Source organism: Elaeis guineensis, chromosome 13 (genome assembly GCF_000442705.2).
Source record: "Elaeis guineensis isolate ETL-2024a chromosome 13, EG11, whole genome shotgun sequence".
Classification (NCBI taxonomy): Eukaryota; Viridiplantae; Streptophyta; class Magnoliopsida; order Arecales; family Arecaceae; genus Elaeis; species Elaeis guineensis.
The window spans coordinates 75,924,958-75,940,231 of NC_026005.2; the positions used below are offsets into that span (position 1 = coordinate 75,924,958).

The 15,274-nt window shown below is 40.6% G+C and overlaps 1 protein-coding gene across 1 annotated transcript; it reads left to right on the forward strand.

Moving 5' to 3' along the window:
* LOC105055898 (L-type lectin-domain containing receptor kinase SIT2-like) lies at positions 1 to 2,671 on the forward strand. The gene has a single exon (XM_010937914.4). It carries the CDS (start codon positions 551 to 553, stop codon positions 2,534 to 2,536), a length of 1,986 nt encoding a protein of 661 aa, XP_010936216.2. The 5' UTR covers positions 1 to 550; the 3' UTR covers positions 2,537 to 2,671.
* Positions 2,672 to 15,274: the final 12,603 nt, after the last annotated feature.

Below are 15,274 nucleotides of genomic sequence, written 5' to 3' on the forward strand. Positions count from 1 at the left end.
ATTCTTCTCCGGCCACACATGCCAACAGAAACCGTAGCCACTCGGTCCCAAGCTCCTCTCCCTTGGGATTTTACTCTTTTACGTCTCCATGATGACCATAAGTCCTGAATATTAGGCAGCCAACCTCTGATTTTGAGATATAGTTTGAGAGAGAACCAAATGCTCCATGAAAATGGGCACCTAACAAAGAAATGGGATACCTTTTCAGTATTTGCCTCACACAGCGGATAGCTTGTAGAGAGTATCCATCCTTTCTTCCCTGACATCTCTCCCGTGGGCAATTTGTTTTTCAGAGCAAGCCACATAAATACCCTCAATCTTTAAGGTAAAGACTGCCTTTCAGATGACTCTATAGAATGGTCAAAGCGTGCCGCCATTGTTGATAAATCTGTAGTATGAATCCCCCGAGGAGTTCCCATTACCTGTGAGTTTCACAAAAAGGGGCACCTGCAAGCTCTTGTTCCCTTTAGCCTTTCTTTTCCGAAAAATATTATATCTAATCACAGATATGGCATAACAGAGGTCCTGACTCTTGTTTCCCCCACTAAATATGTTTCTAAAGCTCGTCATCTGGCTTCTCCCCCTAAGATTTGCAGTCTCGAGCGAAGATGGCTTCACCTTCAGCGGATTCATCGGTGCAAACCTTAGTCGGGACGGCGCCGCAGTGGTGACCCCCGAGGGACTCCTGAGACTGACCAATACCACAGACCAAACCAAGGGCCATGCCTTCTACCCTGTTCCCCTCCACTTCCGGCCATCTCCGACCGCTAATGTCCTCACCTTCTCCACCACCTTTGTCTTTGGTATAGTCACCGAATACAATGGGTTCAGTAGCCATGGCTTTGCCTTCTTCATCTCCCCATCCAATGACCTGTCCACAGCTCTGGGAGTTCAGTATCTGGGCCTCTTTAACTCGAGCAGCAATGGCGATCCATCTAACCATATCATTGCAGTCGAATTCGACACAATACTCAACCCTGAATTCGAAGACATCAATGACAACCATGTCGGTATCGATGTCAATAGCTTGATATCCAACAAATCCTCCACAGCAGGCTATTTTAGCGACCAGGGCAATGAATTGAAGAACCTCAGCCTCGTCAGTGTGGAACCCATGCAAGTCTGGGTAGAGTACGATGGCATCAAAATGCAATTTAGCGTTACGTTGTCTCCTATGGGAACATCCAAACCCAATCATCCTCTCCTGTCTTCTACCATCAATCTTTCGAGCATCATGTTCGACGCCATGTATGTGGGCTTCAGTGGGTCTCAAGGTCTCAGTAGATCATCCCATTATATTCTAGGTTGGAGTATGAAGATTGATGGAAGAGCCAATGACCTCAACCTCTCAAGTCTACCTTCACTTCCTCGACGGAACAACCTCGAGAAGGGAGCAAACCATTTGAGAGCTTGGTTGCCATCTTCGTTATCTGTGATTGTATTGATGGCTGTCGCTCTTGCAACTTTCATGGTAATAAGAAAGAGGAAGTTTGCAGAGTTGGTCGAAGATTGGGAGGTTCAATATGGGCCACACCGGTTCTCGTACAAGGACTTGTACATGGCGACCAAGGGATTCGCAGACAAAGAACTTCTTGGCTCCGGAGGCTTCGGCCGAGTCTACAGGGGAACCTTGCGCACTTCCAACATGGAAGTTGCTGTCAAAAGAGTTTCCCATGAGTCTAGACAGGGAATGAGGGAGTTCATAGCCGAGATTGTGAGCATGGGCCAACTCCGGCATCGAAATCTGGTGCAACTTCTAGGATATTGCCGCCAGCGAAACGGCGAGCTTCTTCTGGTCTACGAGTTCATGCCTAATGGCAGCCTCGACAAGCTCCTCTTCGGCATGGATGGGTTCATCCTTGACTGGCGACAGAGGCTTCGAATCATCAAAGGTGTGGCCTCGGGCCTCCTATACCTGCATCAAGGCTGGGAGAAGGTAGTGATTCACAGAGATATCAAGGCCAGCAATGTGCTGCTAGACAGTGAGATGAATGGAAGGCTCGGTGACTTCGGCCTGGCCAGATTATATGATCATGGGACAGATCCTCATACCACTCATGTCGTCGGAACTATGGGCTATATTGCACCGGAACTCACGAGAACCGGCAAGGCGACCACCGGCACCGACGTCTTCGCTTTCGGAGTTTTCCTTCTCGAGGTTGCCTGTGGAAGGAAGCCGCTGGACCTAGGAGCACCGGAAGAGGAGGAAGTGTTGGTGGATTGGGTGGTGGCGAATTGGCAGAGAGGAGAAATCCTCGATTCATGCGATCGGAGATTGGCAGGAGAATATCAAGTGGAGGAAATGGAATTAGTGTTGAAACTTGGTCTGCTCTCTTGCCACCCGTTGCCTGGGGCAAGGCCGAGCATGCAGCGAGTGATGCACATACTGGATGGCCATGTTCCCCTGCCAGAATTTTCGCCCAGTTATCTGAGTGATAGCATCATGGAGTTCCTTACTGATGAAGGGTTTGATGATAATATGGCATCCTATCCATCATCCGCATATGTAAGCTCAGAGGTTTCAGGAGGTCGCTGATTCAATGGGGAAACCTGTGTTACCGGCTTCTGAATAATTACCAATGTTGTATTTATCTTCCTTTTCTTTTTTTTTTTTTTTTTTTCTTTTTTGGATGGAAGTTGGATTTAGAATATTCTGTTAGAATTTTCTCGAGTAGCAGCATTGATATGCCCACAAAATCATGCCTACCATCCTTGATGGCAGCCGATCCAGAGCTCATAAAACTCTGTTTTAGCTAATTATATTTTAGTCTATCATAGACCAATTCTCTGGCCCTTGGTGGTGAAGCGCATAGGTGATATGTTTACTCTGTTTTCGTGTAGAGATGGATGAAACTCTTTGCAGCCTTTGCAACGAAAGCAGAATGGAAGAAGCAATTCTAGTAGGTTTCATACTTTAGGTCCGTTTGGTTTAGTGCAAGTGGGTGAGCAGGAGCCCACTTCACTACTGGACCTGGTGTTGGACCACGTCCCGGTGCCGGAGCCGGTTATGAACTCCCTCATCCTTTACCTAGACTCATGTGGAACTATTTTATACGTCGATTTAGAAGAGACGCAGTGCTTCTTCGGTCCAAAATTACCTACCACAAGAACCGTACCTGTGACATCATATGACATTAATGAGTGACCACTTGACCCCTTGGAAACTCCTCATGTTGCACACCCTTTCATTGACAAAGTCCTCCAACGGGCAGTTGTAGGACATAGCTGTTGCGATTATTATTGTAGAAATATGCATCGCAGATGATGGTACTTCCATTGACAGAGCCCATCAACAGGTAGCTGTAGGCCATGGTTGTTGAGATTATTATTCTACAAATATGTATCATGGATTGAACGGTGAGGTCTTCATGGTCATACTTGTTTGTCTTTAATCCAGTGACGTGCATCTCAAGTTCGACCGATTATTCAGGTGAATGTCACATTTCGAATCCAACAATCGATTCAGATACGTGATGACCACATACTTTTTAGAACAGATCTTAAAGAATATGCAAGACTAAAATATTTCATTACAACCTCAATATCCATAATATCTAATTTCAATAATAACTAATAAAATTTATATAATTACAAATTAAATTTCTTCAATCTTCTGATCACATACTATGACACTCTATCTATCCATCTGCTCACCCATAAATTCAAGCCATAGCCAATCATAAACATCCTGTATCTCTGAGGAAAAAAAGAAAGATGAAGGAGTATGAGCTTTACAGCCCAGTAAGAATTCCCATATCACACCAATACAATAATATAATCTGAAAATAAGAATAAGCAATAAAACATAAAATCTCATGTTCAATATTCAGAATAATTCAAATATCTATAAATTATCTATCTTGTCAAAAGAGATGCATCATCATATATTAATGAGTGAAATATTTTTGTTCAACAATTGTTTCTCGTCTTGCCTTTCATTTCTCTTTTGATTATCATATAATCTTTAACCTTTTTTTTTGACTTTGGACTAACCAAGTCTATACCTCAGTCATCATCCGAATCAATTTTCACTTAAAAACCTTTCAAGGCTGTCCCAAGATGAGCTTCTGACCGACTATCTCACGTACGAAAGCCTGTGAGAGGCTGTCCCAGGCATAAGCTCCTGGCGGACTGTCCTAAGTATGAGCTCCTGACCGGCTGATCCACCTATAAGCTAGTGGGGGCTGTCTCAGGTATAAGCTCCTAGCGGGCTGTCCCAAGCATAAGCTCCTGACCGGCTGTCCCAGGCATAAGCTCCTGACGGGCTATTTCATATGACAAGGCTAGTCCATACCATATATCTCTTTCTTTTCATTTAATCATTATGTGTTGATTTCATCAAATCAATTCCGACTTACATTATGATCAATTTAGATATATCATATCCATATAATCATGCCATCAATCTCTAATACATATATATTGACATAACATACTCATACTCAAAATCAAATAACAGTATCTCAGATATAATAAATTCATCGATCTCAAATCCGACGATGCAAAACCAATGATACAAGACTAACAGTAAAATAACATATATATAATGATGATCATATACGGAGATTCTTACCTTTATCGGTAACTGATTCAAGCATAGAAATCAATGTTTTTCTTCGATTTATGAATTTTGAAAACAAGATATTCCACTCGACATCTTATGCAAACAATCGTATCTCTTCGTGATCCTGATCAAATATAAAAATTATATATAGAGAAATTATCGATAATCGATCCTAATAACATAAATTCAGGACTTCTCCTAAGATTATCCAAAATTGGGATTTGTCTACGTATCTGGATCCTCTATTGGTCCACAAGACTTATAGAGAGAGAAAATCAATAAAGAGAGAGAAAATTCTAGAGAGAAAATTTTAGAAAGAGAAAGTAGAGAGAGAAAGTGAAGAGAGAATCTTCGTATCCTTCAGATGAGGCAATTCATGATTAAGATCATCTGAGATCATATCAAGATGACTCAATATGGATTAACCATGATTGATATTATAAATTTTGAATAAAGATCGGACTGGAATCCAATCTACTGCATAAATTTTAAAGCAATCTCAAGTCATCTAATTTTTATCTCAAGTTTGCCCTAGAATCTGTAATGCAGCTAGAGAGAGAAAAAGACCCTAGAGAGACAAAATCCATAAAGAGAGAGAGGAGAGAAAAGGTCTAGAGAGAGAATTTAGAGAGAGAAAATAGAGAGAGGAGAGAGAAAAGAGAGAGAAAGAAGAGAGAGAGAAAAATTCTTTTATTTTTTTTTCTTTTTCTTTTTCTCTTTTTCTTTTTCTTTTCCTTTTCCTTTTTCTTTTTCTTTTCTTTTCTTTCTTCCTTCTTCTTTTCTCGTTTTCTTCTTTCTTCCTCTTTCTTGGCCGAACAAGGGGAGGACCAGAGGGAAGAGCTCGGTGGCTCGAGCTCCGACGAGGGCGGCAGCATCTGGTCGACGACGACAAAGTAAGGAGAGGCCGGCGGCGAGGTTCGGCCGGTAGAGGTTTAAAGAATTTGAAAAAACAGGAGATCCGTCCCATTTTTTTTTATTTTCCGGTCATTGGCCGATCACCGATGGCCAAGATCTTCAGAAAAGAGGGATAGAGAGATGAGGATCCTATCCTAGGGTGAGAAGCTACAAACGGCAGCGGCAGTGGTCGGAAAAGAGAGGAAAGGGCCCGGCCGAAACAAAGCAAAACATGGTTCACCCTTTTCATGAATTTTCTGGCAAGCTCGACGGCCGGCGATGGTGCACCGTACTGTGGAAAGGAGGGAAAGAAAGAGGAAAAATGAAGAAGGGCTTACCTCAAGCTTCAGTAGCGTCGTCGGCTCCAATTTCCACGAGCACAAGTACGGAGGTCACGGCTTCAATGAAAGAAATCAAGAGGAAAGAGAGGGAGGAAATCGGTGATCATCGTGGGTTATTTAGGAGGGGAGAGGGGGTCTTATAGAGTAGAGGGGAGGTCGAATCCCCCTCGGATTCAACTTCTCCTCCAATGATTTGGGTGGAAGAAAACTTCCAGCGAGAGTCTTCTTCATTTATTCTTTTTTTTTTCCAAAATTAGGTTTTTAAGGTTGGGCTCGGTCTAGGGCCCAAACGGCCGGGTTATTACAGTGAAGGCATAGCAAAATGGAAAAAAAAAAAAAAAAATTCTGATGCTATATAACAGTCTTTTGATGACGACACTATAAAAATCATATTTTCTTTCACGTCCATATGTTCACACCTCATGTCCAAAATATGTTGCTTTCTTCTTTCCTACATCTATCCCTTTTACTTTCCAAGTCTAGAATCGTTCTTAGCTGCAATAGTGTCCTTCCAATATAGTGGCTGGCCCTCCTTTGCGAATGGTGATCGCATGAGTGCTGAATTGTTTCATCACGGGTTGGCCCCAGGTGTGAAACTTAAGGGCTGAGCCCAGCCCAGCCTCAAACTGGCCCGAGGGAACCACGCCGGCGCGTGACCTGAGCTGGGCTGCGCTCAGGTCCACTTTTTGAGGCCAGGTCTTGGCGATCGCACCATCCAGCCCATTAAGAGACTAATCATGTGGATTTGGGGGATGGGATCTAATGTATGCGATTGGAATGGAGGAGCGTTAAACACCTGGCTTGTTTCGGCCGCCATTTTCCACCCGGCTTTGGCCATTTAGCATTTAATTTTTGATCCTGCACCAATTTAGGGGGTTTGTACACCGTTACACTTATATTATAAGCACTTGCATTAGTTGCTCACACAATTACATCATCTCTATGCACGCATATATCCAGATGTATGCGGTTATTTGTAACCATATAGAAGTTAAGATGGATGTGTTATGGCCATGGACTAAAAGCTAAGTAGCCTAGGAATTATGAGCACGAATTAAACTTTTGGTTAACAAGGATTAAACATCAGATGATGGGATGAGCCAATCAGATGGCAATACTTGATATACAAATCTTGATCATCAAAAGTGACTCCGATACCTTGATCTTAATTTGAGGTAGGTGAGCAATCTCCTTGGACGATCAAATCTTTGATTCAGTATATACTTACTACTCTTCTGGCTATGTTTGAACAAGGCTGAAAAAATCCAATATGTGCATGTAGAGACCAAAAGCATTGGGATGCCTTGCAAACCATGGGTGCCTATAGGTAGTGGAGATAGTGTGAGAGCATATGCAGATGTATATTTAGTTCTGATTATGCATTAAGTAGATTTTAGATATTTATGTAGGTTTAAGGGTTTTTTTTTTTTTTTTGATGATAAAGGAGGCAAATGCCACCAAAATTTATTGATTAAAAAAAAATTACATAACAAATAAAAAAGAAAGGAGGTATATACAGAGATTGGAACATTTGGGGAGGAGTTATAAAAAATTTAAAAATAGACAAATCTCGTTCCTGAAGTTTCTACTATACCATTCTAAAGAGAATCAAATGCAGTTGATACTTTAAGTACAATTGAGACCATGATACTAAAGATAAAATGCAATAGATACTTTACCTCCATCTAAGACTAAGATAGCAGCATACATCATGTACAATAATCAAGAAAGAGAGCTTCACTCAAAGAAAAAATAACACCATCATCCAAGATGTTGTTCCAGTCACTGAAGAGATGAAGTAAGAATTCTGATTTTATTCCAAATTGTATAAAATACAGGAAGCATCTTCTAATGGTACAAAGAAGCCCTTGTATAGCAATAGAATCGACTGAAGAACATTTGATAAGAAGATCCTCGCATTGCGTTCTTTCCAGCAATTTCAAATGATTGCAGTGAAGAGTAGAAGAACAATCGGCCATGCAGCTATTGAAAACATATTTTTTCTCTATCTCATATAAAGTTTAGTGAAAAAATTTGAAGGTGCAAAACACCAAGACAAAGACAAATATTCATCCAAATATAGGAAAAGAACTGACGGAGCAAAAGATATCATTGATATTTTTCATCCCATAACCACAAAGGATACAGCCTCCCAATTGCTTATCTTTTTTTTTTTAAGCAACTCTTTAGTATTCAGTTTTTCTTCCAACAAAGCTACAAAAAATATCTAATTTTTAGCAGACAGGAAGAGCCCAAAGATATTTAGCAAACTCATATTTCATCCCTCTTGAATTGATGAAGTGGTAACAAGATGCAGCAAAAAAGAGCTTTTCCACCAAGTTCCCAAGTGACATAATCGTAATCTTGATTTAAGTTGACAAGAGTAAGGATGGAAAGAGACAATCAAATTTTGTTTGAATCTGCAATGAAGAGTGCTTGATCATTTGAGTCTCAAAGTCGAAGATCTAAAGTTATAAAAATCAGCAATCACTCCACTCTTTTTTATGATGATGTTGAATAGCTTTAGCAATAAAGTCTGTAGAGGAGCATCAGAAGCCAAGTTCCTTCCAAAAAAGATATCCTTCTCATTACCAAATGAAACCTTTATCTTTCCAGACCACAGGAGAGCACAATGATATCCTTCCAAATACTCGAACATTTCCTTTTTAGCTTCCAAGATATTGATAGTTTCACCTTTTTATGATCCCTTCTGACTAAACTTTCTTGATGCGATCTTGGATTGTGACAAATGATATTAAATCGGATCTAGTCCATATCAACTAAGCACACTTTAGCATGAGTCTATTGGGGATGATTACCGATTGATTATAGTATTTATAATTGGATTTGATTAAATTTTAACCTCTAGATGAATGAGGATACCAACCCTGAAATGGAGGAAGTATGTGAGATTTGTATAAGTGTGTTTTTTCCACATCGGCTATAATAATAGATCTTAAGATATTTATATTTAAATAATACCTTCCGACTAGTTTTTTTTTGGATGAGATAATGGAATGAAACATATGGACGTAGTGAATATAAACAACTTAATTTGTATTTTTGAAGTATCCTAATTACTAGTTGTAATCATAGTTTTATAATAAAAAAGTGATAACTTTCTAGCTATTCATGGCGTTACTTAAAAACATCAAGCACATATATTGGGAGGCCACTTGTTTGGATTCAAAATAGGTCAAGCAAAACAATAAGCTGAAGTTTCATTGCTTAAAAACATTTACACTAACTTGTGTTATAATTGTAGAGCGAAGTTAATATGCGGTACCATAGTTGAAGAAACGTGCATGAGCTGAGGCATTTACATGTTCGTGGTAGCATGTGATTGGTGATCATGCACGAGATAAACATGCTCATCATGTGTAAGCCCTTAAGCTCACAGTCTTTACCTACACGCGTTGACACAATTTTAACATTGCGTGGGATATCCGAAGATCATTTAGTGAAAGGAAGGGGAATTTGCAATCCTTTCTTTGAGTGCCATTTTATGTTTAGCTTGCATGCATCTAATATTTTATGTGTGGCCTCGCTACACAAAGGATAGGATGTAAAATGACACCAAAGTATAAAGCAGGTGAATAATTTTCGAGCACAAGGATTGAACGGAAAATGACAATAGCCACATCTAACGGACCTTAATCACCCCAAGGATCATATGAAAGTAGAGAGAGAGAGAGAGAGAGAGAGATTGTATTTTCATGTCATAAGTGAAAAGTCCCATCAAATGGTTCCTACCTCGAACTGATAGGAAGAAAATATTGGCGTCCAGTTTATGTTTTGGGAAGCTGGAGAAGTCACCATCCGTCCTTTTTTTTCTTTTTGCTAACAGTGGTACGTGGAACTTGAATTCACAGGGTAGCATTCCAGAGCAACAGTATCCTTACCGCTTATTGGCAGGAAAATTAGTCCAGATCGAAAACATGAAAAAATTCAAGACCCAAAATACCCATCCAACACTTGAGAATATAAAAGCCATGACTAACTCACCGTGGCCTCTTGAGCTATAATTAATTTTTAACCCATCATCGAGCATAAATCGGTGTCGAAAATTCATCGGTATGATTTGATAATTCTTACTTGGAGATATCAGTGACCTCTTGGTGGCCCACTCGCTAGGATCAATCCCAAAATCATTTACAAGCGGTCAGTAGACTAGACGTCTATTCACAACCAAAGGCCTCCGACCAAATACGCATCGAAGTGAGGGAGCCTCATCCCTAAGGATCAGCTTAGCTCTCAATCGAGAGCCTTCCCTTCAGGGAGCTAGTTATAACATCCGATCCCTCATCGGTCCTATTCGTCGACTTGCCCAGTGGCTTTCTCAGTAGCCGCCGTCACCCTTTCACCAATCGATAGCTGTTAATGATTTCCTCCAAAGTTCAGAGATCGTCGACAAGGCATTAAGTCAGCTTGGCCGACTTAAACCCCCTGAACAATCGGATCATCTGAACAACCAGACGGTATCCTAATAAACTTTTGAAATATAGCGGACAAGATACTCTGACAAGCTTATAGAACACGACCACGTGACATGGCTGACACCCACGACTAACAACTTGATTAGTGGGCGGACGGCAAACAGCTTATTCTGACAATCTACGAGCGCAAACCTAATAACCTCCGGACTCTGTCTATAAGAAAATGCGAAAAAGGAGATCCCAAGATATGTCATTGCTCTGTCTCTCACACACCTCTTTCTGTGGAACGAGATACTGACTTGAGCATCGGAGAGTCCCCATCAAACCATTTTCGATCGAAACTTTTTTATAGGTCTCACCTTCGGAAGATAGATCTCGACCGTCTGCTCCAGTTCTTCCGATGCCGATCGAAATCTTGCATCGACACCACCTATGACAATAGTGAACTAATTGACCATGATAGCAGCACAACCCTGTTCCCCTGTTCCCTTAAACATAGACAATGTAAAGAGACTAACATACATTCTACATGCAAAAGGCAATATAGGTTGTATGGTTAAGTAACAGAAGAGCCGGGACCAGAGCCGCCTTCATCAGTTTCAGACATACAAGAACCTGTAGATCTTGAGATATTGCCTTTGAGCCGAGCCTCTCTAGTGGGTTTACAGCCAACCAAACTTGCAACATTGTTCTGTCCTTGTTTATAGCCTTTTCCCACTTGATCATCCTACAAGATTGTAAGAAAAGCATCATGAATCATTAATTCATTAGGCTGCCAAATTACATCTCCTTGCATTGCTTCTTTTGCGATTGAATCAGCATCCCTGTTAGCTTCACGAGGAGTATGGGAGCAATTAAAAACGTTGCACCCGGTTTAAAATGTCAGAATATCCTTCAATAGAAGGTGCGCCCAACTCCCAGTGCTATTGCTATCTGCAATACCAGGAACAACAAAGGCAGAATCTTCCTCCAAACAAATGTTACATGCGTTGAGATCCACAACAACTACTCTGAGACCCATCCAAGTTGCCGTAAGCTCACCTTGGTGTACCAAGAAACAGGGCAACTATTTACCTTCAGCTTTGATAAGCTCATCCACTGAATTTCTAATGATAAACCCAGTTGATACCTTATCCACATTGACGACTGCATCAAAGTTAACTTTAATGCTTCCAGAGGTGTGAGGTAATCAGATAATAAGAGAGTTTAAACCCCTTTCCATAATGGACAGAGAATAGTTACCCCCAAACCTGAACGGAATTTTTTTTTTTTTTTTGATGAAAGTTGGAGGCTAAGGCCACCAAAAAAGATTTATTGAAATTGCAACATAGAAGAAGATAGTAGAGTTTACAGACTCAGAATGTTACAGCTCGCCGCATAGTATGGAACAAGACAACAGGGAGACGAAGGGATGAGATAAGGGAGTAATACAATAAAACAGATGGGGGAGCAAGGTAGTGGGATTAGGAATTTGGCGAGGGGGTAACTTGCTTGATCTTTGATCGGATTGCATCAAAGTTCTTCAGCTGGTTGGAGTTACAAAGGATCGACCAATCTTTGAAGAGGGACAAAGCATCGGATGCAACTACCCACATCGAGGAGGCTCTATTCAGAAAGAGTCTAGCATTACGCTTCCTCCAGCATCTCCAAGCAATAGTAGAGAAGAGCATCAAAATAACCAATTGGATAGACTTCGGAAACTTCGACTGTGTCCAATCCATACATAAGTACCTGAAGGTAGATTGAGAGGAGAGAGTGCCCAAGGCCACGCATATGGAGCTTCAGATCTTGGAGAATAGGGGGTAGTAGGAGAAGAGATGATCTATTATTTTCGGTGATATGCCACAGATAGCACAGCCACCCAAGAACTTGCCCAGCTTCTTTCCAATAGTATCCCTTGTATTCAATTTATGCTTTCAACATAGCCACAGAAAACAACGTATTTTCAAGGGAATGGAAAGATTCTAAAGGGTGGATGTGAACCTACAGATTGTGCCCGAAGAGTTTAGAAATTGATAGAATGAGCAAGTGGAGAACTCACCATTGCAAGAAGCCTTCCAAACAATTCGATCTTCATCGCTGTCGAGAGTGACAGAGTTCAAGAGACAGACAATGAGATCAAATTGGGTGCGTTCATCGAAGGAAGGGTTTGGAGGCGGTTTGAGACGCCAAGAACGCAGTCTGATGTTGAAATAACTTGCCACTATGCCATTCTTATTCTTGCACAGTTTGAAAAAAATCAGGGAACAGAGTTTGGAGAGGGGCATCGGCAATCCAATTATCCTTTCAGAAGAGGGTTCGAAGAGCATTGCCACAAAGAAATTGAGTGCGATTTCAGAAAGCAAGCAGGTGGGCTCATTAATTGAACGGAATATTGAAGTTACTTGAGTGCATCATAGTATCTTGTTGAATGAGATAAGTAGAGGTCCGTCTCATTAGTTGAACTAGAGAATGACTTAGATTTTGAAAGATTCCCTCATTGCGTCTTGTCTAACTCAGCCAAGCACCAGTTGCCAACATATATTGCTTCCTCTTCTCCACCTTAGCATCAGACGATAAGTCCATCAAGCCCGGCAAACACTTTAGGCATAATCTCCATTGAAAGCTCATTCTTGAGTAGTTGCCAGCAGCCTGCAGTATTAGCACACCCTACCAACACATGATTGATATGCTCAATTATATTAGGACATAGGTCACAATTTGAGGAATGTTCAGGTATGATTCCCTTGTTGGCTAGAAAAGCCTTGTGAGGAAATCTATTCCACATCACCTTCTAGCAGAAGTATTTGACCCTCGTAGGCACTCACATTTTACATATCCAATGTGTCTTAGGGCCTTGAGCTTCTTGAGGTGGCTAATGATTGAACAGAAAGTTTTAATAGGTGGATTTTTAGTCCAGCTACTCCCCCAACTTAACTGATCAGACCAATCTATATGTGCAAGAGGCATCATACTGGATTCATTATCTCAGTTGCCATTATGTTAGAAACTGAATGCATATTCCATTCTCGTGAGGGATTAATCAAATCACTGACCTGCAACCCCTCAATTGGAGCTTCTGCATTGATAAAAGTAGGCCACGGTGCAAGAGGTAATGTAGACAACCAAGGATCATGATAGACATTGACCGATTATCCATTACCTATCAATCAGATAAATTGGTGCTGAACAAAAGGGCCACATTCACAAATTTTCCTCCAAATTGTACAGCATTTTCGGGGTCTGACATAGTTCGTCTAGTTGCCCTCAAAATGATACTTAGCTGAAACAACCTTGGCCCATAAGCCATTGCACGAAAATGCCTTCCTTCTTGCTAATGGTGATGTTATACCCAAAACCCCCTCTGTGACTTAGGTCGGCATATATTCTTCCATGCAATGAGATGAACGCCTCTTTGGTCAGTACCATGCCCCTGTAAGAAAGCCCTATAGTCCTTTTCCAACTTATTTAAAACAATTGTTGGCACATTAATGCAGGAAAGAGTATAATGGAATGGAAAAGAGTACAGAACTCGGTAAAGTTGCTCTACCTGCTAAAAACAAAGCCTTTCATTGCCAACTTGCAATTTTGACTGTCATGTTTTGTATAATAAAAGAGAAGGCTTCCTTATTCAAAGCTTTCCTGATATTGGAATGCCAAGATACTTTCGTAACCCTCTATTCTCATTAACCGCCATGACTCTTGTAATATTTGCTTTTGTTGCCGACAATGTAGTTGGATCAATCATAAACCTGTGGTTTAGCAAGATTGATTGCTTATCCGAGATAGAGCAATAAGCATTTTAAGAAAAGTCCCTGTCTGTCCTTTAATTTCTTGTTGTTAACGGTTATTTCTTGACAAAGTTGTTAACAATTATTCGCTTGTGATTTAAGCTATGATGTGACTTTATTTAGCTCAGATCGTAGACTTGACATTTCATGGAGATGCACTGGCATGGCGTGTGAGAAGCCCAAATAAATACGCAAATCTTCTTACCTCCCAAGGGCTTCCGCTCTTTCCTGACATGCAATCTTATTGTCCATTAGCGATGAAAATAGAAGATATATTTATTTTTATTTTTTTTTACACTATCAAAAATATATAAAAATTTATAAATATAAATATATATCAAATATAAATAAGAATAACAAAATATATCAGAGAATAATCAAGAATATGCTAAAAATAAATCTCTGGACCTTTAATTGGACATTTTTTCAATTAAGTTCAATCCTTCCAATACTCCCCTCAAGATGAGCGAAGATATCTCGAAGCCCCATCTTGTCAATCAATCCAGAAAAAGACAATGAGCTAATTCCTTGGTTAGAATGTCTGCCATCTGATCAAAAGACCGAATATAGGTAATGCAGATCTGGCCCTGATTAATTTTTTCTTGATAAAATGACGGTCAATCTCGATGTGTTTGGTACGATCATGCTGTATCGGATTGCTTACAATCTCAATTGCTGCTTTGTTGTCACAATACAACCGAAGAAGAAATTTATTTAGAAGTTGTAATTCCTAAAGCAACTTCTGAAGCCAAAGAAGTTCACATATGCCTAGAGCCATTGCTCTATATTCAGCTTCTACTGATGATCTAGCCACTACTGACTGTTTCTTACTTCTCCAGGTAACTAAATTATCCCCTACATATGTACAATACCCAGAAGTAGATCGCTTATCATCCAATGACCCAGCCCAATCTGCATCAGTGAATCTCTCTACCTGGAAGGTGTTGTGTTGTGAGAACAACAAACCACGACCAGGACATCCTTTCAGGTAGCGTAATACTCTGAAAGCTCTCTCCATGTGTGATTCTCGTAGATCATGCATGTATTGACTGATGACACTGACAGCATAGGCTATGTCTGATCTTGTATGTGAAAGATAAATCAACTTTCCAACCAACCGCTGGTATCTTTCTCGATCAACAAGAGCTCCACCATCTATCACTGTTCGATGATTCTGATTTATTGGAGTAGTAGCAGGCTTACACCCCAACATCTCAGTCTCAGAAAGCAAATCTAGTACATACTTTCATTGTGATAGAAAAATAATAT